Source organism: Vulpes vulpes, chromosome 5, assembly GCF_048418805.1.
Source record: "Vulpes vulpes isolate BD-2025 chromosome 5, VulVul3, whole genome shotgun sequence".
Classification (NCBI taxonomy): domain Eukaryota; kingdom Metazoa; phylum Chordata; class Mammalia; order Carnivora; family Canidae; genus Vulpes; species Vulpes vulpes.
The window spans coordinates 76968103-76990921 of NC_132784.1; the positions used below are offsets into that span (position 1 = coordinate 76968103).

Genomic DNA, 22819 nt, shown 5'->3' on the forward strand with positions numbered 1-22819 from the left:
AAAATAACTTATATTAAAACATTGTTAAAATAAATAAATAATTGGAAGATAAGTAATCCAAAGAGTAGCAATATTCTTGTTCAAATTTAGTCATGGAATAGCGAGTGGGGTAGGAACTGGGATGAGTTGCAAGTGTTACATCCTGTTTAACAGTTCCTCACTTATTTATGCTAGAGCCCCTACAAAGAACTTAAGTCACTGTCCAGAGAATGCACAAGTATGTAAGTAAAGAAAGCAGAAGCATTTCTGATAAGTTATTATCACTGTTAAAAAATAAACAAGCAAGCAAGCAAACAAACAAAAGCCCACAATGTACTTGATTTTTGAGAACTATTTCCAGGTAACATAAACACATTGAGTTATTGAATCCTCATTTTTCCTACCCAAAAACTCTTCAGAGAAATGTCAGTTTTACAAATGAGAATAAAGAGTTTTAGATAGCTTTCACTTTTTGCCCAAATTAACCCTTTGCATATACTATAAATTAGGATATAGTAGAAACTATATCTCCTGGTATGGTTCACCATATAAATGACTCCCACTATGATCTATTATACTTTTCTTAGTCATACACCTGTCAAATACCAGTCAAATATGCTAACTTTCCAGGCTTTAATTATTATTAATTATTATATAATTAACATATGCATTAGGTCATATGACTAATGTATTTTACAAATGTTATTTTGTGATTGTGCCACATAAATGATAGAATGTGGTTAGATGGGAGATGTATAGATATATTCATTGTTATTAGGTATATTATTGTATTGTTTAACATTTTTTGTTTTTTTTAATTTTATTTAATTGCAATATGGCAACATATAGTATGACACCCAGTATTCAGCTCATCATGTATGTTTAACTTGTTTTGATGTAGTATATATCTGTTCTACAAATTTAAAGAAAATAAAATAATCAAAAAATAAATTAAAATACAATTTGAAGTAGATAAAATTTCAAATATATAAAATGTTTTAGATTATAAAGTTCTTTAAAATCGGAGATTCTATAATTTTAATAGATACTCAATAAAGTTTTTTTAATTGAAACAAATAAAGACTAGTAAAATATCACTCTTATATATAAGTCCTAAATTTTTTACTTGTTTTTTAATTTTTTCTTTAACATCCCTATCTATCATCTATCATCTATCTATCTATCATCTATCTATCTATCATCAACATCTATCTAACTATATCATCAGAGGTTCTTAACTTTGTTACTATTGCTGGTCTTGGATGAATATTGTACTGGAAATAGTAAATATATTTTATAATTACTAGTACATATATAGAGAGAGTATATATATAGTAATATATCCAATACAAATAATTACAGTACAATTATTTGTACTGGATATAGTAAAATATTTGTACTGTAAAATTATTGTACTGTAATTATTTGTACTGGATACAGTAACATATTTAGCAGCTTAACAAGTGTCTAACCATTAGAAGTCAGTAGCATCCCAACTCCCAGGTGTGATAACCAGAATGTCTCCAGACATTGAAGAATATTCTTTCTGGGCTAAAATGGCTCCAGTTGAGAACTATTCATCTATTTCCATTTCTCTTTCTTTCCCTATGTATGTATAGTAGTCTTTGATGGTAATGAGTTTGTCTTCAAATATCCTTAAAAGGAAAACTTGGATGTATCTAATTTATACTGGTTTGCCATACTAAACACTTCCCAGGATTTAATGCATGAAATCTATTGATTATGATGATGTATCTATCCAGAATAGATTTCTAAATAAACCTGGATGGAAAAACACAATCTGACCATGCTCAATGAATTCATTCTCATGGGAATCACACATCATCCTGAGCTGCAGGCTCCATTATTTGGGCTCTTCTTTATCATCTATTTGATCTCTGTGGTGGGCAACCTGGGCATGATCATCCTCACCAAAGTGGATGCCAGACTACAAACACCCATGTACTTCTTCCTCAAACACCTGGCGTTTACTGACCTTGGTTATTCAACAACCGTGGGACCCAAAATGTTAGTAAATTTTATTGTAGATCAAAATACAATCTCCTATTATTTTTGTGCTATGCAACTAGCTTTCTTTCTTGTGTTTATCATCAGTGAACTTTTCATTCTGTCAGCTATGTCCTACGACCGCTACGTGGCCATCTGTAACCCTCTGCTCTACCCTGTCATGATGTCACAGAGGGTGTGTCAGGTGCTGGTGGCAATCCCTTATCTCTACAGCACATTTGTGTCTCTTCTAGTCACCATAAAGATTTTTAGTTCATTCTTCTGTGGCTACAATGTTATCAATCATTTCTACTGTGACTGTCTCCCCTTGTTATCTTTGCTCTGCTCAAATACACAGGAAATTGAGTTGATGATTTTGATTTTCTCAGTTTTTGATGTGAGTTCTTCCCTTCTGATAATTCTTCTGTCTTATCTGCTGATCCTGGTAGCCATTGTCAGGATGAACTCAGCGAAGGGTAGGCTCAAGGCTTTTTCCACCTGTGGATCCCACCTGACAGTGGCCACAGTGTTCTATGGGACTTTGATATTTATGTATGTGCAACCTGAGTCCAGTCATTCCTTTGACACTGATAAAGTGGCGTCCATATTTTACACCCTCGTTATCCCCATGCTGAATCCCTTGATCTATAGCTTGAGGAACAAAGATGTAAAATATGCAGTGCAAACAATGTGGAAAAAACTATGCAATAATTTTTCTTAAAACAGACATACAATATGATCCCCCAAAATTAGGTTATGGGCTTCAAAATGAGTTCTGTATGTCTCTAGAAGGAATAATAGCAAACACAAGTGAGTTCAATGTACACTTAGAGGTTATCTAAGTGCCAGTCACACTTCTATGTGCTGTAAATGCATTAGTATACAAAACAGGAAAAATATTTTCTTTTTTTTGAGGGGAGGAGATATATTATAAAAATAATAATAATTAGGAACAATTTATAGGACAGTAGAATTGGTTAAGACACCATAAACCATAAAAGTAAGTAGGAGAGTCTTACTACTAAGACTCTTACTAAGGGGCATGAGGAAGAATAGAAGGCACAAAAGGGGAGTACAAATGATTGTTACATTATTCTCAATTAATAGATTAAATCTCCCAGTGTCTGTGTTTTTGTGCATGTGTGTAAGTATTTCTGTAAGCTCATTTTTCACTTTTAGCCTTTGTACTCTTCTTATTGGAATATGTTAAAATCAAACTTACTGTGATTTCAAGGAGGCTCAGTGTAGCACTATGGTTGGAAATCATCTGTCATGTGAATTTGCTCAAATACTCCAGTACCCTGTGGGTGATCTCAGGGTCCGGCTCTTCTCATCAGTGAGTTGCTTCCATATAGGAGCCCTAGAAAGCCTATTAACTCAACATATTTAGCAATTCAGTAACTTACAAGATTGGTGTAACATCTCTTTTGTCTTAATCAGTCCATTTCCCTATACCAGGGGAAATACAAATTAAGAGAGATTTTCTTGATTATAGTTAACAGTACTCCATTATATACTTTAAAGTTGCTAAGAGAGTAAATCTTATATGTTCTCATCACAAAAAAAATGGTACTTATGAAACATGATGGAGACATTAGCTAATGCTAAAGTGTAATCATATTGCAGTACATAAGTGTATCAAATCAACACATTGTACACTTTATACTTGTTATGTGTCATTAATACCTCAATAAAGCTGGGAGAAAAAAAGATATATTTCTTGAGGTCTCCAAAAGAAGCTTCCAATATTTTATTTTTGATTTTATGTTTTATTGGGGTCTTTATTTCTAACTGCTTGTTTTAGTCTAATTCGATGGGTACAATTTCCTATTTCTGAAAAATAAGAATACTCATTAAAATTAGTTTTCTAATTGGTTTTTTATCTTTGAAAAAGAGGTCTATCCTATGTTGAATTTGGTTTGTTGCCTTTTTTGGGGGGTGACTTTCCTCAATATTGGTTCATAAAAATATGTAAAAGATTTCTATTTTGGTCCATTATTTCACTGCATGGATTTGATAATCTTTGTTAAGAAGCAAAAGGAGATAATCCCGTAATTTGAGCTATACTATATTTCTAGTAAAAGTTTAGTAAGATATGCAACACTTTATAGAATACTATGTTAAAGCTTCTGGCCTTCCAACTCTTCTAAATTTTGAACTTTTTGTTTATTTTTAGCATATTTTGTCATTATTTACATCACAGAGACACTGGGCTGTTTCTCTGCCTCCATTATGGAATAAAATTTTCTGTATAGTCAAAAAAAATTGAATAAAACTTATTCACTGGAATAAAAAAAACCATCATATGTGTATTTCTATGTAAGGATAATTCTTACTAAAGAGTTTTTATCATTGATTTTTTTAATTATTGAGAAAAAATATGTACTATGAACTTTGCAACTATAAATATAAGAAAATACTTAGCTTTCTAGGAGCAAACACTAGTTCTTGGTGGCTGCTAACGTTATGAAAATGTCTAAAATAATAGTTTTGGTTACATACTTCCCCAAATTATCTTCAGTGAATAATTATGACTTTTGTAATAGGAGAAAATAAAAGTCTCCAATATCTGGATTTGAAAAATATAAAATAACTCAACATAACTGACTATCCCACTTCTAAAATAAATCTTGTTAGGGATCCCTGGGTGGCTCAGTGGTTCAGCACCTGCCTTTGGCCCAGGGCATGATCCTGGAGTCCTGGGATCGAGTCCTGCCATCAGGCTCCCGGCATGAAGCCTGTTTCTCCCTGTGTCTCTGCCCCTTTCTCTCTCTGTGTATCATGAATAAATAAATAAAATCTTCAAAATAAATAAATAAAATAAATAAATCTTGTTAAAAAAATCTTGTTGTACCTTTCATAGTCCCTCAAATGATAAACCAGAAAGAGCATAAAATATATTGAGATTTGCAAATTGTGATAATGTATTGTTTATTTTAAAAGTCAGTCTCTATTACAATATTAAGTACAGCAATAACTTATTTCAGAAAGTTCAATATATTTCCGTAAAATGGAAAAGTTGTTAAAAATTAAAAATTGGTGCATAACTGAAAATTTTATGTGATATTATAAAGAATTTCCAAATTTCATATACTATGCAATGATAATTTGAGAAGATTAACAAGATTGAGAACACAAAAAGTACAAAAAATTTAGAGATATTCATGCTATCTATAAACAATACATGTTTTAGGCTAGGATATTAGGAATGAATGCATTAAATATTTTTATGTATACGGATGCTAAGAAATACTGTATTAAAAAATCCCAGATGAAAAGGATCTCACTATGGCAATATATATGTAAATAACTCTCACTAATCCAAAACTCCAGCCTAGGGGTCTTGACTGAGGAATTCCACTAAGTTTCTGGGAAAATGAGTTATATACATTTTCTTCCAGAATATTGAATTAAATACTCAATTCAATTTAATTGAAGTCAATACTCAACACTGTTTGAGGGGCACTTCCCCCAATATCAAATGCAAAAGCATCATAAGACATAAATGTAGCACCTAAAAAATTCAGTAAAAACAAAAACTTAAAAACAAAAAATTTCAGGCGAAAACATAGTAGATAATATTGGGCATCTTGGGTTCTGTAAAGATTTCTTTTTTCTTTTTTAATTATTTATGAGAGACACAAAGAGACAGAGACATAGGCAGAGGGAGAAGCAAGCTCCCTTTGGGAGCCTGATGCAGAACCCAATCCCAGGACCCCAGGATCATGACTTGAGATGAAAACAGATGCTCAACCACTGAGCCACCAGGTGGTCCTATAAAGATTTCTTAAATACTATACTCAAAGTAAGACGAATTAAGCAATTTTGATACATTGTAAGACATCAAAATCATATATTATACTCTTCAAAAGATACTCTTAAAAAGGTATAAAACCAATTTATGTTCTGGAAGGCAATAGTTTCAGGTAATGTATTTCATAAAGGGCTTGTTCCACAATCTATACAAATGTCTCAAACCTCAATGCTAATATCAACAGACCTCCAGAATGGGCAAAACATTTGGAAAGTATTTCACCAAATAACACACAAAAAGTTCAAATATGTACATAAAACGTTGCTCAGTATCATTGTTCACTAATGAAATTCAATTTATTTTTTTAAAAGATTTTATTTATTTATTCATGAGAGACACAGAGACAGAGGCAGAGACAGAGAGAGAGGGAGAAGCAGGCTCCATGCAGGGAGCCCGATGTCAGACTGGATCCTGGGACTCCAGGATCACACCCTGAGCTGAAGGCAGATGCTCAACTGCTGGGTGCCCCGGCGCCAGTGAGATTCAATTTAAAACCTCAATGAAGAGACTGTCTTTCTTCCAATGGATAGTCTTTCCTCCTTTATCGAATATTAGTTGACCATACATTTCAGGGTCCACTTCTGGGTTCTCTATTCTGTTCCATTGATCTATGTGTCTGTATTTGTGCAAGTACCACACTGTCTTGATGACCACAGCTTTGAATGGTGCTGGGAAAATTGGACATCCACATGCAGAAGAATGAAACTGGACCACTCTCTTTCACCATACACAAAGATAAACTCAAAATGGATGAGAGATCTAAATGTGAGACAAGATTCCATCAAAATCATAGAAGAGAACACAGGCAACACCTTTTTGAGCTTGGCCACAGTAACTTCTTGCAAGATACATCCACAAAGGCAAAAGAAACAAAAGCAAAAATGAACTATTGGGACTTCATCAAGATAAGAAGCAGGCCCCTGAGCACAGGGCGCCAGGACACAGCCCAGGATCTGGCCTCCCCCAGGGACAGGCAGAGGCCGGGAGGGCCCAGGACAGCAAGGACGCTCCTGCCCCGAGCTGAGCAGATCAGCGGCCCCGCCCCGGAGCCCCCAGACCCTGCAGACGGAGAGCCCCGGAGTTACGCGGGGGCTGACTCCAGGGCTCCAGAGCTGCCACCACCACTGTGGCTGTTCCTCCTGGGGCCTCACGGGGTAAACAACCCCCACTGAGCCCTGCACCAGTCAAGGGGCAGAGCAGCTCCCCCAAGTGCTAATACCTGAAATCAGCACAACAGGCCCCTCTCCCAGAGGACCAGCTAGACGGACAAGTTCCAGGGGAAGTCAAGGGACTTAAAGTATACAGAATCAGAAGATACTCCCCCCCATGTTTCTTTTTTGTTTGTTTGTTTGTTTGTTTCTTTTGTTTTTTGTTTTTTGCTTTTTGATTTGTTTGCTTCCCCCACCCCCGTTTTTCCCTTTCTTTCTTTTTCTTTCTCTTTTTCTTCTTTTTTATTTTTTTCTTCCTTTTTTCTTTTTTCTTTTTCTCTTTTCTTTCCTTCTTTCTCTCCTCTCTTTTTCTCCTTTTCCCAATACAACTTGTTTTTGGCCACTCTGCACTGAGCAAAATGACAAGAAGGAAAACCTCAGCTCAAAAGAAAGAATCAGAAACAGTCCTCTCTCCCACAGAGTTACAAAATCTGGATTACAATTCAAAGTCAGAAAGCCAATTCAGAAGCACTATTTTACAGCTACTGGTGGCTCTAGAAAAAAGCATAATGGACTCAAGAGACTCCATAACTGCAGAATTTATTTATTTATTATTTTTTTAAATTTATGATAGGCACACAGTGAGAGAGAGAGAGAGAGGCAGAGACACAGGCAGAGGGAGAAGCAGGCTCCATGCACTGGGAGCCCGACGTGGGATTCGATCCCCGGTCTCCAGGATCGCGCCCTGGGCCAAAGGCAGGCGCTAAACCACTGCGCCACCCAGGGATCCCATAACTGCAGAATTTAGATCCAATCAGGCAGAATTTAAAAATCAATCGAATGAGATGCAATCCAAATTAGAAGTCATAATGACGAAGGTTAAAGAGGTGGAAGAACAAGTGAGTGACATAGAAGACAAGTTGATGGCAAAGAGGGAAATTGAGGAAAAATGAGACAAACAATTAAAAGACCATGAAGATAGATTAAGGGAAATAAATGACAGCCTGAGGAAGAAAAACCTGTTTAATTGGGGTTCATGAGGACGCTTAAACGGACAGAGGGCCAGAATATGTATTTGAACAAATCATAGCTGAAAACTTTCTGAATCTGGGAAGGGAAACAGGCATTCAGATCCAGGAAATAGAGAGATCCCCCCCTAAAATTAAAAAAAAAAAAAACGTTCAACACCTTGACATTTAATAGTTAAGCTAGCAAATTCCAACGATAAAGAGAAGATCCTTAAAACAGCAAGAGACAAGAAATCCCTGACTTTTATGGGCAGGAGTATTAGGGTAACAGCAGACCTCTCCACAGAGACCTGGCAGGCCAGAAAGGGCTGGCAGGATATTATCAGGGTCCTAAATGAGAAGAACATGCAACCAAGAATACCTTATCCAACAAGGCGCTCATTCAGAATGCAAGGAGAGATAAAGAGCTTTCAAGACAGGCAGAAACTGAAAGAATAAGTGACCTCCAAACCAGCTCTGCAAGAAATTTTAAGGGGGACTCTTAAAATTCCCCTTTAAGAAGAAGTTCAGTGGAACAATCCACAAAAACAAGGACTGAATAGATATCATGGTGCACTAAACTCATATCTTTCAATAGTAACTCTGAACGTGAACGGGCTTAATGACCCCATCAAAAGGCGCAGGGTTTCACACTGGATAAAAAAGCAGGACCCATCTATTTGCTGTCTACAAAAGACTCATTTTAAACAGAAGGACACCTACAGCCTGAAGGTAAAAGGTTGGAGAAACATTTACCATTCAAATGGTCCTCAAAAGAAAGCAGGTGTAGCCATCCTTATATCAAATAAACTAAAATTTACCCCAAAGACTGTAGTGAGAGATGAAGAGGGACACTATCTCATACTTAAAGGATCTATCCAACAAGAGGACTTAACAATCCTCAATATATATGCCCCAAATGTGGGAGCTGCGAAATACATCAATCAATTAATAACCAAAAGGAAGAAATACTTAGATAATAATACACTTATACTTGGTGACTTCAATCTAGCTCTTTCTATACTCAATAGGTCTTCTAAGCACAACATCTCCAAAGAAAAGAGAGCTTTAAATGATACACTGGACCAGATGGATTTCACAGATATCTATAGAACTTTACATCCAAACTCAACTGAATACACATTCTTCTCAAGTGCACATGGAACTTTCTCCAGAATAGACCACATACTGGGTCACAAATCGGGTCTGAACCAATACCAAAAGATTGGGATCATCCCCTGCATATTCTCAGACCATAATGCCTTGAAATTTGAACTAAATCACAACAAGAAGTTTGGAAGAACCGCAAACACGTTGAGGTTAAGGACCATCCTGCTAAAAGATGAAAGGGTCAACCAGGAAATTAAGGAAGAATTAAAAAGATTCATGGAAACTAATGAGAATGAAGATACAACCATTCAAAATCTTTGGGATGCGGCAAAAGCAGTCCTGAGGGGGAAATACATCGCAATACAAGTATCCATTCAATAACTGGAAAGAACTCAAATTCAAAAGCTCACCTTACACATAAAGGAGCTAGAGAAAAAACAGCAGATGGACCCTATACCCAGCAGAAGAAGAGAGTTAATTAACATTTGAGCAGAACTCAATGAAATCGAGACCAGAAGAACTGTGGAACAGATCAATAAAACCAGGAGTTGGTTCCTTGAAAGAATTAATAAGATAGATAAACCATAAGCCAACCTTATTAAAAAGAAGAGAGATAAGACTCAAATTAATAAAATCATGAATGAGAAAGGAGAGATCACTACCAACACCAAGGAAATACAAACGATTCTAAAAACATATTATGAACAGCTGTACGTCAATAAATTAGGCAATCTAGAAGAAATGGACGCATTCCTGGAAAGCCACAAACTACCAAAACTGGAACAGGAAGAAATAGAAAACCTGACCAGGCCAATAACCAGGGAGGAAATTGAAGCTGTCATCAAAAACCTCCCAAGACACAAGAGTCCAGGGCAAGATGGCTTCCCAGGGGAATTCTATCAAACATTTAAAGAAGAAACCATACCTATTCTACTAAAGCTGTTTGGAAAGATAGAAAGAGATGGAGTACTTCCACATTCGTTCTATGAGGCCAGCATCACCTTAATTCCAAAACCAGACAAAGACCCCACCAAAAAGGAGAATTACAGACCAATATCCCTGATGAACATGGATGCAAAAATTCTCAACAAGATACTAGCCAATAGGATCCAACAGTACATTAAGAAAATTATTCATCATGACCAAGTAGGATTTATCCCCAGGACACAAGGCTGGTTCAACACTTGTAAAACCACCAATGTGATTCATCATATCAGCAAGAGAAAAACCAAGAACCATATGATCCTCGCATTAGATGCAGAGAAAGCATTTGAGCAAATACAGCATCCATTCCTGATCAAAACTCTTCAGAATGTAGGAATAGAGGGAAATTTCCTCGACATCTTAAAATCCATCTAAGAAAAGCCCACAGCAAATATCATTCTAGATGGGGAAGCACTGGGAGCCGTTCCCCGAAGATGAGGAACAAGACAGAGATGTCCACTCTCCCCACTGCTATTCAACATAGTACTGGAAGTCCTCGCCTCAGCAATCAGACAACAAAAAGACATTAAAGGCATTCGAATTGGCAAAGAAGAAGTCAAACTCTCCTTCTTTGCAAATGACATGATCCTCCACAAAGAAAACCCAAAAGCCTCCACCCCAAGATTGCTAGAACTCATACAGCAATTTTGTAGCGTGGCAGGATACAAAAGCAATGCCCAGAAATCAATGGCATTTCTATACACTAACAATGAGGCTGAAGAAAGAGAAATTAAGGAGTCAATCCCATTTACGATTGGACCCAAAAGCATAAGATACCTAGGAATAAACCTAACCAAAGAGGTAAAGGATCTATACCCTAAAAACTATAGAACACTTCTGAAAGAAATTGAGGAAGACACAAAGAGATGGAAAATTGGACATCCACATGCAGAAGAATGAAACTAAACCACTCTCTTTCACCATACACAAAGATAAACTCAAAATGGATGAAAGATCTAAATTTGAGACAAGATTCCATTAAAATCCTAGAGGAGAACACAGGCAACAACCTTTTTGAACTTGGCCACATAAATTCTTGCGAGGTGCATCCACGAAGGCAAAAGAAACAAAGGCAAAAATGAACTATTGGGACTTCATCAAGATAAGAAGCTTTTGCACAGCAAAGGATACCATCAACAAAACTAAAAGACAACCTACAGAATGGGAGAAGACATTTGCAAATGACATATCAGATAAAGGGCTAGTTTCCAAGATCTATAAAGAACTTCTTAAACTCAACACCAAAGAAAGAAATAATCCAATCATGAAATGGGCAAAAGACATGAAGAGAAATCTCACAGAAGAAGACATGGACATGGCCAACATGCACATGAGAAAATTCTCTGCATCACTTGCATCAGGGAAATACAAATCAAAACCACAATGAGATACCACCTCACACCAGTGAGAATGGGGAAAATTAACAAGGCAGGAAACAACAAATGTTGAAGAGGATGTGGAGAAAAGGGAACCCTCTTACACTGTTGGTGGGAATGTGAACTGGTACAGCCACTCTGGAAAACTGTGTGGAGGTTCCTCAAAGAGTTAAAAATAGACCTGCCCTACGACCCAGCAATTGCACTGTTGGGGATTTACCCCAAAGATTCAGATGCAATGAAACGCCGGGACACCTGCATCCCGATGTTTCTAGCAGCAATGTCCACAGTAGCCAAACTGTGGAAGGAGCCTCGGTGTCCATGGAAAGATGAATGGATAAAGAAGATGTGGTTTATGTATACAATGGAATATTACTCAGCCATTAGAAATGACAAATACCCAGCATTTGCTTCAACATGGATGGAACTGGAGGGTATTATGCTGAGTGAAGTAAGTCAATCGGAGAAGGACAAACATTATATGTTCTCATTCATTTGGGGAATATAAATAATAGTGAAAGGGAATATAAGGGAAGGGCGAAGAAATGTGTGGGAAATATCAGGAAGTGAGACAGAACATAACTACTCCTAACTCTGGGAAACGAACTAGGGGTGGTGGAAGGGGAGGAGGGCTGGGGGTGGGGGTGAATGTGTGACAGGCACTGAGGGGGACACTTGACAGGATGAGCACTGGGTGTTATTCTGTATGTTGTTAAATTGAAGACCAATAAAAAATTAATTCATTAAAAAAATAATAATAACATAATCCTAAGGTTTATAAAGAATCGGTGCTCAAGAAGAGGCAAAACAAAAACGAAAACAAAACCCAAAACTATATTAATTGAGATTGTCTTCAGTCATATTTAATGAGAAACAGATTAGGAACTTAAGCACATCTATTCTGATGTAACAATAAGTCCATAAAAATAGAGTTATGTATACAATTATAGTATTTAAACCATGATACAGTTGATTGAATGATGTCATTGCTGATATTGCTAGGTTCAGTCTTTCCAGGTTTTTGCTCTACCATGTTTTTCACAAACACTTGCCATTATTATTGCAAAGTGGCTGCTCTACCTCTAGCCTTTTTCATTTTCTTTTTAAGTAGGCTCAAAACACACTGTGGAGCCTAAGGTGGGGTTTGAACTTAGGTGCTTGAGATCAAGACTTGAGCTGAGATCAAAAGTCAGACACTTAACCAACTGAACCACCCAAGTGCCCCAGTCATTTTTTTAATGTAGATGATGCCATCTTTATTTACAGACTAATAAAAATATTAAATTCAACGAGATATATTACATTTGTCATAAATCCTATAGTTGTGAGGCCAGCCCTACATGGAAGACTGAATGGGTGAAGAGTGGGTTACATAATAAGGATGTCAAATAACATGCAACTTATACATGAATCTCTGTATTTTGTTTCTGAACATGAAAACAAAATAAGGCACTGTGTAGGGAATAAAACCAGGACCAAGGACAAGCTGTGTTAACTTTTGACAACCGTTCAGTTATAATTACCAAGACTCACAACATTTTCATCTCTCTTAAACTTTTTTTACCAGCCTCATAACCAAATGGTATGAACACTCTCTGCTCATCACATCACATACCCTCCTTAATGTCCGTTTCCCAGTTACCCCACCCCTCCATCCACCACCCCTCCAGTAACAGTCAGTTTGTTTCCCAGAGTTAAGAGACTCTTATGGTTTGTCTCTCTCTCTGATTATTTCCCATTCAATTTTCCCTCCCTTCCTCTATGATCTTTTGCAGTTTCTTATATTCCACTTGAGTGAAACCATGAAAATCGTCCTACTCTGATTGACTTATTTCACCCAGCATAATACTTCCAGTTTCTGTGAAGTATTCATCCTTTCTGATGGCTAATATTCCATTGTACATATAGACCACATCTTTTTATCCATTCATCTATTGTGTACTTCTAAACACCTGCCAGGAAGCTCACAGTAGCATCTGAGCAAGAGTGCTCTTGTGTAGACTTTGCAGACCAAGGTTAAGCAGGAATGAGGAGCAAAGTGATTTGTACAATTTTAAACTACCCAGAAAATTTTTTCTATCCACCTTCATTGGCCAGAACACGCAGGAGATGTCATTAGAGAAGTAAGGGGTCCAAATTATGTGGAGTGCCTAGAACTTAGTTTTTTGACTTTGAATAATGTTGCCCAGTTGACAATAAAAAGTGAGGGCAAGTACAGAAGAAAGCAGACCAGATCGGGGTTTATTACAATAATTCAATGAGCATGGATGGGTACATGGAGAGAAAGAGGGGTTCAAGGGAGAGGTCAGTGTTGCAAGATTGAAATTTTAGGCTCATCCACACATAAAGACTATTTAAAACCACTAGATTGTGTGAAATGATGAAAATAGAAAAAGAGTTTTAAGCCCCAAGCCCTGTGACAGTCCAACATAGAGTTTAGTGAGACAACCAAGTGTAATGAAAAGATTTTTGGTAAGAGGAAAACCAGCAGAGTATGGTGACCCCAAAGCCAAATCAAAATGTCTCAAGGTAAAAAGAGGGTTCAACTCTGTGAAATTCCAGATACATCAATGCAGAAACCATTGACAATCCTGAAAAGAGCAGCTTCAGTGAAGTGGGAGAGGAGATAATCTGATTTGAGAAATTAAGTAAATCTGGGAGAAGGAAAATTACATACAGTGTAAGATGAAAAAAATCAGAACGGGGAAATTGGATTGGAAAACAAGGAACAAAAGGGAATTTTTTGGTTTAATTTATTTATTTTTATTTTTATTCTAATAGGCTCCATGCCCAGCATGGAGCTTGAACTCAGGACTCTGAGATTTTACCCACTCAGCTAGCCAGGTGCCCCTGTTTGTTTTATTTTGGATGAAAGAAAGTTTATTTTGTTAAAGGATAAATTTTAAAAGAGGATATAATCATGATTTTTATGTAAATAATGAACCAAGGCATCAAAGGTTTTATTTAACTCAGTTTGAATGTAGAAACCAATAAGATGTTACCATTGGTTCAGACCACCACAATATGTTCCACACATTTAAAGTCTGGTAAGGAATGCTGAAATGAATTTGTAAGTAGATGCAAAACTAGCGAAATATCCACAAGGCGCCAATCAATTGCATTTCATTGGACCTGTTTTGCATTTCTGTGGACAGGCATTCTTGGCATTGCTATTATTTTCTATGAGTTAACTTCTTTATCTATAGCATTGTAAAATATCCTAATCAAAGACAATGAAAGGAGAATAATCTGAATGGAAGTAAGGACATTCACTAAATTGCAAAGAATCTCATCATTTTTCCCTACAGTTTTATGTAGATATCAATGATTCCGTTGGAGAGAGGATAATTGCTCTTGCTGAGAAAGAAAGGAGAATCAATAAAGTGATGACAAAGATGTTCTTGAGAAGGTGAGAAGTTTTAGTTTTCAATAATACAAATCTGACTGGACTGGAGGACAAAGCTTCTGAAGCAGTGTCAAAGTTCATGGTTTTGCTGGTCTTTCCCAGAACCTCTGCTCATTGTACAGCAGAAAGTGATCTTTCACATTTCTGCTCTGCGGCTGTTCTCTGACTTGTACCTGTTTAAGCCTTTCTTGAGGCCTCTGATATAGCTGTTGAAAGACCAAGAACAATTTAAAGTATATCAGTGTATTTTTCAAGAATTTTTGCAGTTGATATTTTCACTTCCACTTGTTGGCTATTTTAAACTGAGTCACAAAAACAAAACAAAACAAAACAAAACAAAAAACTGAGTCACAACACTGCTATTTTTCTCTTCACGCTCTCCACCCATTTTAGGAAAGCCTCAGCAACAGTAACCCATCTTTATTTAGTATGTCTCCTGTATCAACTTGAAACAAATTCTTCTGCAAGCATTTCATGTTCAAAGAGTTTACAAGGAATTTTCAAGTTTCTCTTCTGTTCTAATCAATTATTCAATGGCCTGATTTTAATCCTAGGTGTTTCTGATTTGGGGCAAATTTTAAATTTCTCCAAGGTGACTTTAAATTACCACTAAAAACAAAAACAAGGGACGCCTGCATGGCTCAGTGGTTGAGCATCAGCCTTTGGCTCAGGGCATGATCCCAGGCCCTGGGATCGAGTCCCACATCAGGCTCCTCTGGAGGAGCCTGCTTCTCCCTCTGCCTATAGTTCTGCCTCTCTCTCTCTCTTTGTGTCTCTTATGAATAAATAAATAAATATAAATTTTTATTAAAAAATAAACATAAAAACAAAACAAAACAAACCCCGAACAAAACAAACCCTTCCTTTCAATCCTACAGTGCTAAAAAATGCACCATTGAGTTTAAGTGATATTTTCCACTTGCTCATTCTAAGAAAAATGTAAGCTCACCAATAACAGGAATGTGAAATTACTGTGAGTGTCCCTTAATTTTTTCCATCCTTATATCTCACTTTTCCAGGGAAAAGTGCTAGAATTAGCTGGAGAGGTACAATTTGTTTATATTATGAACAGAGTTGGAAGAATAAGTGCCTTGGAGCAAAAGTAAAGGTTTTGTTGTGGGGCTTGGGATGATATGCTAGTGTTGGGCATGTGAGATGTGTGCCCAGAATGTCACTGGCTATAAAAATTACCAGAGTAGAAGCTGAATTTTTTGAGAAATATCATGGCATATAAATTAGAACTGTTAGGATATTCTTTAATAGATGCAGGCAAAAGCTCAGAATTTTTTTAGCATTGTTTGTGTTGTGCCCAAGATTGCAAATCCGAGAAACCAGCAAGGAGCCGAAACCGATGCAAACACTTGAGGGTTTATTTACAAGCTCGAGCTTGGGTCCAAGTATACCCGACACAGCGGAGCAGGGACTTGGACCCTGAGGTGGGTTTCAGCTTAGTTTTTATAGGCTGGTCTAGGCGATCTTCAGAAGGGGTGGAGGAATTTCTCAAATTCTGTTTACATTTTGATATGGGGCTTTCAAGGGCATTGAGCTCTGTTCTTCTTCTAATAGGGGCTTCCTGCCCTTGGCTTGGCCTCTGTTCTCATTCTAATAGGGGCTTTCTAGGACATTAAGCTGTAAACTGTTTTCTTCCTGTAACTGAAGTAAGGTAAATTTCAGCTCTTATTCACAGGGGCCTGGGATGGCTGTACTTGTGATAACCTGAACTTAAAGTGGAATGGCCTTAATTTTCTCAGCCTCCACAGTTTGGTGGCTAGAATTGGCTTTATTGAATGTAGCCAATACCCCAAAATGAGCTACATGGGCTTGCATTGTTAATCTGTGTGGCACGGTGCCTTGGGTTGTCTGCTGATAAATATTCTAAGTTAGTTGCACAGACAAGGGATCAATGGGGTAGAAGAGATATAAATAAGAAAACTAGAAAAAGTATAGCAGAGAGGAGTCTGGGTAAATATGGGGAATCTTAATCTTTTGCTCATATTTAGGGCTACCCATGTTACATACAAGACACAGAGGCAAGCATTATGCATCTTAAAGGTTTCAGAGTAGAGAAGTCATATATTCAACAAGCTCTGTGGGGAAAAGAGGGATGCCTTTCAGTTTATGTCCTTACTTCCCATGACGTGGCACCAAAATTTCCTTATGGCATTCTTCATCTCCATGTTTCTTAGTGTGTATATGAGAGGGTTGAGCATAGGGGCAAAGACAGTATAAAAAAGAGCAAACACTTTGTCTTCTGGTAATGTAGTTGCTGGTCGAATATAAATAAAGAGTAAAGGAGCGAAAAAGAGAACCACCACAGTGATGTGGGAACTGCATGTGGAAAAAGCTTTGTGACGATTCTCTGCAGAGTAGGACCTGATAGTATATAGGATCACAGCATATGATACCAGCAAGACGACAAAAGTCACCAGACCCAGCAGTCCCGAATTGGCAACGACCAGAAGACCGATTCTGCTTGTATCCTTGCAGGCCAGCTTCAGCAAAGGGTACACATCGCAGAAGAAGTGATCTATTTCATTGGGGCCACAGTAGGGTAAAACGATGGCAAGGAGAAACTGACCGAAGGAATGTAGGAATCCACCAATACAGGAAGCTGCAAGAATGGCATCACATTTCCACCGGCTCATGATGAGGGTGTAGTGCAGGGGTTTGCAGATGGCCACATAACGGTCATAGGCCATCCCGGTGAGGATGAACACCTCAATTCCTCCAAAGAAGTGCATGGTAAAGAGCTGTGTCATGCAGCCATTGTAGGAAATGACCTTCTTTTCAGACAGCAAGTCAATGATTAACTTGGGGGTCACAGTGGAGGTGTAACAAAGGTCTGCCAGGGATAGGAAACTCAAGAAGAAATACATTGGGTGGTTAATAAGTTGACTGCAGATGATAGAAATCATGACAAGCAGGTTTCCAATCAAAATTGCAATGTAACAGAGTAAGAACAGTAAAAAGCAGAGGACTTCTAATTCCTTTTTCTGAGAAAGTCCTAAAAGAATAAATTCTGTGATGTTATTCCTATTTTCCATGATCCAGAGCAGTTTGTGGCTACCTGAAATTAGATAGATTATGAATTCTTATGATATATATTTAAATATGGAGATACATATCATTTGTTGGTAAGGGGCAAATTATAATGAAAAGTGTCCAAAGGTCGAATAAAACAGAAATTTGTATTTAATTGATGAAGGCTTTTCTGCAGATCTTTTTATTCCTTTCCTGAAAATATTAATTAGTGATAAACATCTTGGGTGCCTGAAATGAAGACTAACACTGTAAAATACAGTATATTTATGTAATCATTCTATTAACATATACTATAAAACATGACCGAATATTATGCCCCAAAAGCATTACAAAAATGGTGTTTTTAGATAAGGAAAAATGTGTCTTTGCTGTTCTTATTCTTTAGTATTGAGAAAATACATTGAGAGAAAACACAAAAAACTGAAAATTTATGTAGTACAATAAGTGGATAAAGTTATATGTGAGAAATTTCCTGCCATATGTCCCACATGGAAAGGAAACAAATAGAAAAATCAACCAATGTATTTAGAACCATGAAATATTTATTTATTTATTTATTTATGTGTTTATTTATGTGTTTATTTATTTATTTTTAAAGATTTTATTTATTTATTCATGAGAGACACACACACACACAGAGAGAGAGAGAGAGACAGGCAGAGGGAGAAGCAGGATCCATGCAGGTAGCCTGAAATGGGACTCCATCCCGGTTCTCCAGGATCACAACCTGGGCTGAAGGTGGTGCTAAACCGCTGAGCCACCTGTGCTGCCTCAGAACCATGAAATATTTATAAATAAGTATAATCAGTTATATTTGCCTTATGCTTAATTTGTAAATATGCTTAATTTACAAATGAAGAATTGATTATATTTCATAGTCAAAAAATGGATAGCAAGAGAAGTACGATTATCTCTATTTTTCAAAACATTATGATCTCAAATGTCTTTGACACTCATCAAGGCATTGAGGATAATGGTGGTAAGTATAGCTTGGATTTTAGAGTCTCCCATAATGTCTTACTAACTCACATAAATTGGCTTCTTTTTGAATTGTTCACCTTTTCCTAACTATATCCTGGAAGTGTGTGCTCCCTTCACTTAGCACATTGCCTATCTTAACATCTCTTTCCTTCTTTTCTCCTTCATTCCCATTGAATTTAACTCCTGTCACTATAATAATGTACAACCAGCTCTATTAATATGTCTTTAGTAATAACTGTTAAACCTCAGCACAGAGAAATATCTTTGTGCTGGTAGACTTTCAAGTGTCATCGATAGACTAGGGAAGAATTTTTGAGAAAGAAGCTTTCAACTTTCCACTCTATTATACTGCCAATTCCCTGCTTCAGCTACATAGAACACTGAGCCTTAGTATTTAAAATATCTTATGTTAACTATTCATAATCCAATATATTTACAATGGATTTTCAAAACTATAACACTTTCCTTCCCCTTTTGTCTTTCAGTGGAGCTACCATTCATATTTATGTGCATAAGTCTTTTAAAGTAGGGTTTTGAAAAGACAATCATATAAATCTACCCAGGGTATAAGAGTTAACATCAAATGACATGAACTGATATTTTGTATCTTTTATGCCAAAAAATGAAGAAGAGATATTGACAGTGTGCAAATAATCCATCTCACTCAATTAATAATTGCCTTTTAGGCTTTTAAAATTATTCCCAATAACTTAAAAAAATTGAGTGCTCTAGTATAACTTCTCCCAAAAATTCTATTCTGTGATTTAAGGAAAGGAACTGCAAGTTAAAGTTTTAATTAAAATTCTGTCTTTACTTCGTGATTGACTTGCTGCATGAGCTGATCAATTAGTTTAAGTTTTCCTTGTTTTTTTCCCTTAATGGCAGTAAAATTCTGCTAGATCTAATCTGCAGGGGACTTTTTGTCTGGGAACAGATTAAATTGCATTTGAAAAATACAGTGCAAGTGTAATTTGTGGAGTCTGTTTTCAGACCTAAAGTGGAAACTACATGGAATGATTTGGGTCGATCAGGAAAATAAGCAAGATTTAAAAAAAAAATACAGATTAGTTTGTTTTAGCAAATACTCAGATATTTCAGACAAAATATATTATTCTTTTAAAAACTATGATCATGTGAATGCACCCACTCTACTTTGTTAGAAAGATGGGGGGAAAGGATGTGAAAAAGACCTATTATTTAAGTTACTTCTAGAAATACAAAATCTATTTGTACATGACTCAAAAGCTATAATCTCTGTTCTTGAATCACTATTAAGTATTATTTCCCATATTTTCAAGTATTTCTATAGAAAGCTAAGAAAGAATGACTCTTATATAAGACAAGATTCATTTCATATTTTTAAAGCATAAATAATAGTATCACTGTATCAGTAGCAATCCCTTAAAACACTGGGCTGAAAAAAACATTATCTCCTTCATCCAACTTTATTACTTCTTAACTGGATGATTTTCATATGCTGCATTCCTTCTATGTATTCAGTTTAACTCTAAGTGAACTGTGTGTGTGTGTGTTTTTTAAGACTTTATTTATTCATGAGAGACACACAGAGAGAGGCAGAGACAAAGGCAGAAACAGGTTCCCTGCTGGGAGCCTGATTCTGGATTTGATCCCAGGATCCCAGGATCATAACCTGAGCCAAAGGTAGATGCTCAACCACTGAGCCACCCAGGTGCCCCTGGACTGTGGGTATTAAACTAGATCTTTAAGGCAACTTCTGGGCCTGTCTTATCCGGGATTCTGACCAAAATTTGAGTCAGTCTCTGGCTGTTGATGGCTGGTTGCCTTTCTTCCAAACACACCAGATTAATTTCACAACTACAGCCTCATGGTAATTATTTATCTTATCTCTTTTAAGGTCACCTGAGTTAATTGCACAATCTCAAAAAAATGGTCTTTCTCCCCAAAAAAGCAGGATCCCTTTCCATGGATCCTTCATAGCCTGCTACTTTACACTCCCTAAACACTTTTACCTTTATGTACTGGGTAGGCAGAAATCTCTAGCAGTGCCTATAGGCTTAACCTTAAGTATCATTCCCTAGAACTCCTGAGGGCTCTCTGCAGCACCAGGATGGGACCTTTACAATTCCCAATCAGGCTGTTCAATCCTGTCAGGGTCAGTTCAGCTCCTCTTATTTCCACAGAGATTTCATAGACTCCTATAGCTGGTAATGCAATGCAAAGCACATTCCAATATTTTAAATCCTTTCTACTTAGAACTACATTGTTTCATATTGTATTTTTTTGTCTGACTGTTAAATGCTTCGGCTTTTCTTTCTAAAGGAATCTTGGTAGGTGTTAGTACCAGTACATAAATGGACCCAGAGTAAAAACAACACAAAGAAAAAAAAATTTATACCTTTCTGGACAAATTATGTGAACTCTCTGAACCTTATTTTTTGATCTATCAGGTAAGGAAAATAAATTTCATCTCCTGTCAACTTGGAAAAAGCCACATGAGTGAATGAATCATGCTTACTACGTGCTAGGCATTGTGCTTTATGGGCAAAAACCTAAAGTCACCTGTTCATTGAAGTTCTTATATAGTAAGATAACTATCTGGTTCTTCCATAGTAAGACTGTGATTTGATAATTAAATCATGAATTGTGAAGGATTTGATGAAAATGACAATACATTCATAATTTAATCAACTAGATGACAGCTGGCCCCAGCATGTATTAAAATATTAATTCCTGGGGATCCCTGGGTGCCTCAGCATTTTCGCGCCTGCCTTCAGCCCAGGGAGTGATCCTGGAGACCGGGGATCAAGTCCTGCATCAGGCTCCCTGCATGGAGCCTGCTTCTCCCTCTGCCTGTGTCTCTGCCTCTCTCTCTCTCTGTGCCTCTCATGAATAAATAAATAAAATCTTTAAAATTTTTTTGATTCCATTTCTTTCCTTATTATAGCCACACATTATATTTTGATCATTTTAAGTAATTAGTATGTATTTACCAATTAATGAAAAAGTTTACTTTCAATGTTTAAAAAAATGGAATGGAAGTTCATTTTAATTATGTATCAATTATCATTATCATGTTTTGTCTTATATATTGGAGAGATACAAAATACAGAATGTTAGTAATCAAATTTACTTCTGAATGATAAGAGATACAGAAGTAGCCATTTAGAAAGGTCTTTTTGATTTCTACCAGTATCATGTTAGTAAGAATTATTTGGTAGGCACACAAATCTCATCCCTGTAACGGTCTCTCATTCCTTACTCAGTCCATTGGCTTACTATGGAGATGACACTCTCCAGTGTAGTCTTACAGGTTAACATTCATGGCACTTTCCCCCAAACCCATGGTCCCCTGCGCTAATGGTTCCCCCCAGCCTTGCTTTATTCTTCCCTCTTTCACCCACACTGGAGGCATATTAAGATCAACTTTATTCATTTCCTATTTTAACATATAGCCTGGATTTAGCAGAATCAGAATACGTGGTGTTTAGATGCAAACTATGAATATGACACAGTCAGATGACTAACAAATAGGAATAGTCACTTGATATACTCTGTATTTCTTGAATTTTCCTTTTCAGATTTTCTCTGTATCATTCAACAAAATACAAATCATTAATGAAAGTTAATTCCCCTGAACTTGTCATTAAAAAAAAAATTGAACACTATCATGTTTTGAATTCTTTTATGCAATTGACACAGAAAGGATAAATTATCATATATGGTTGTATAAAAATATGTAAACACAAGATATGTTCTGTATTACCAAATAGATGAAGCAATAGTTTCAAAAGACTCTTGTATGTAAATTATGGCTGAAGTTTTCCAATAAACATTAGCCAAGGCATAAATAATCATTAAATTAATATTTTAACAATAAATTCTAAAATAATATTTCTTATTGATCTAAGGACAGTGACTAATTGTGAGTTGGTTAAATAAAACTTAATGTGTGTCCAAGTCACCAAATATTTGTCTTATAAGTA

The 22819-nt window shown here is 36.5% G+C and overlaps 2 protein-coding genes across 2 annotated transcripts; one reads left to right on the forward strand and one right to left on the reverse strand.

Annotated features, from left to right (window-relative positions):
- The first annotated feature begins 1765 nt into the window (after nt 1-1765).
- On the forward strand, nt 1766-2707 carry LOC112930613 (olfactory receptor 8K3-like). The gene has a single exon (XM_026012955.2). It carries the CDS (start codon nt 1766-1768, stop codon nt 2705-2707), a length of 942 nt encoding a protein of 313 aa, XP_025868740.2.
- Nucleotides 2708-16942: 14235 nt separating this feature from the next.
- LOC112930556 (olfactory receptor 4P4-like) lies at nt 16943-17875 on the reverse strand. The gene has a single exon (XM_026012901.1). The coding sequence runs from the start codon at nt 17873-17875 to the stop codon at nt 16943-16945; it is 933 nt and encodes a 310-aa protein (XP_025868686.1).
- Between the last annotated feature and the right edge of the window lie 4944 nt (nt 17876-22819).

Excerpts from the sequence above, each read along its gene's own strand:
- LOC112930613 (XM_026012955.2), top strand. The coding sequence starts at position 1,766 with ATGGAAAAACACAATCTGACCATGCTCAATGAATTCATTCTCATGGGA.
- LOC112930556 (XM_026012901.1), bottom strand. The coding sequence starts at position 17,875 with ATGGAAAATAGGAATAACATCACAGAATTTATTCTTTTAGGACTTTCT.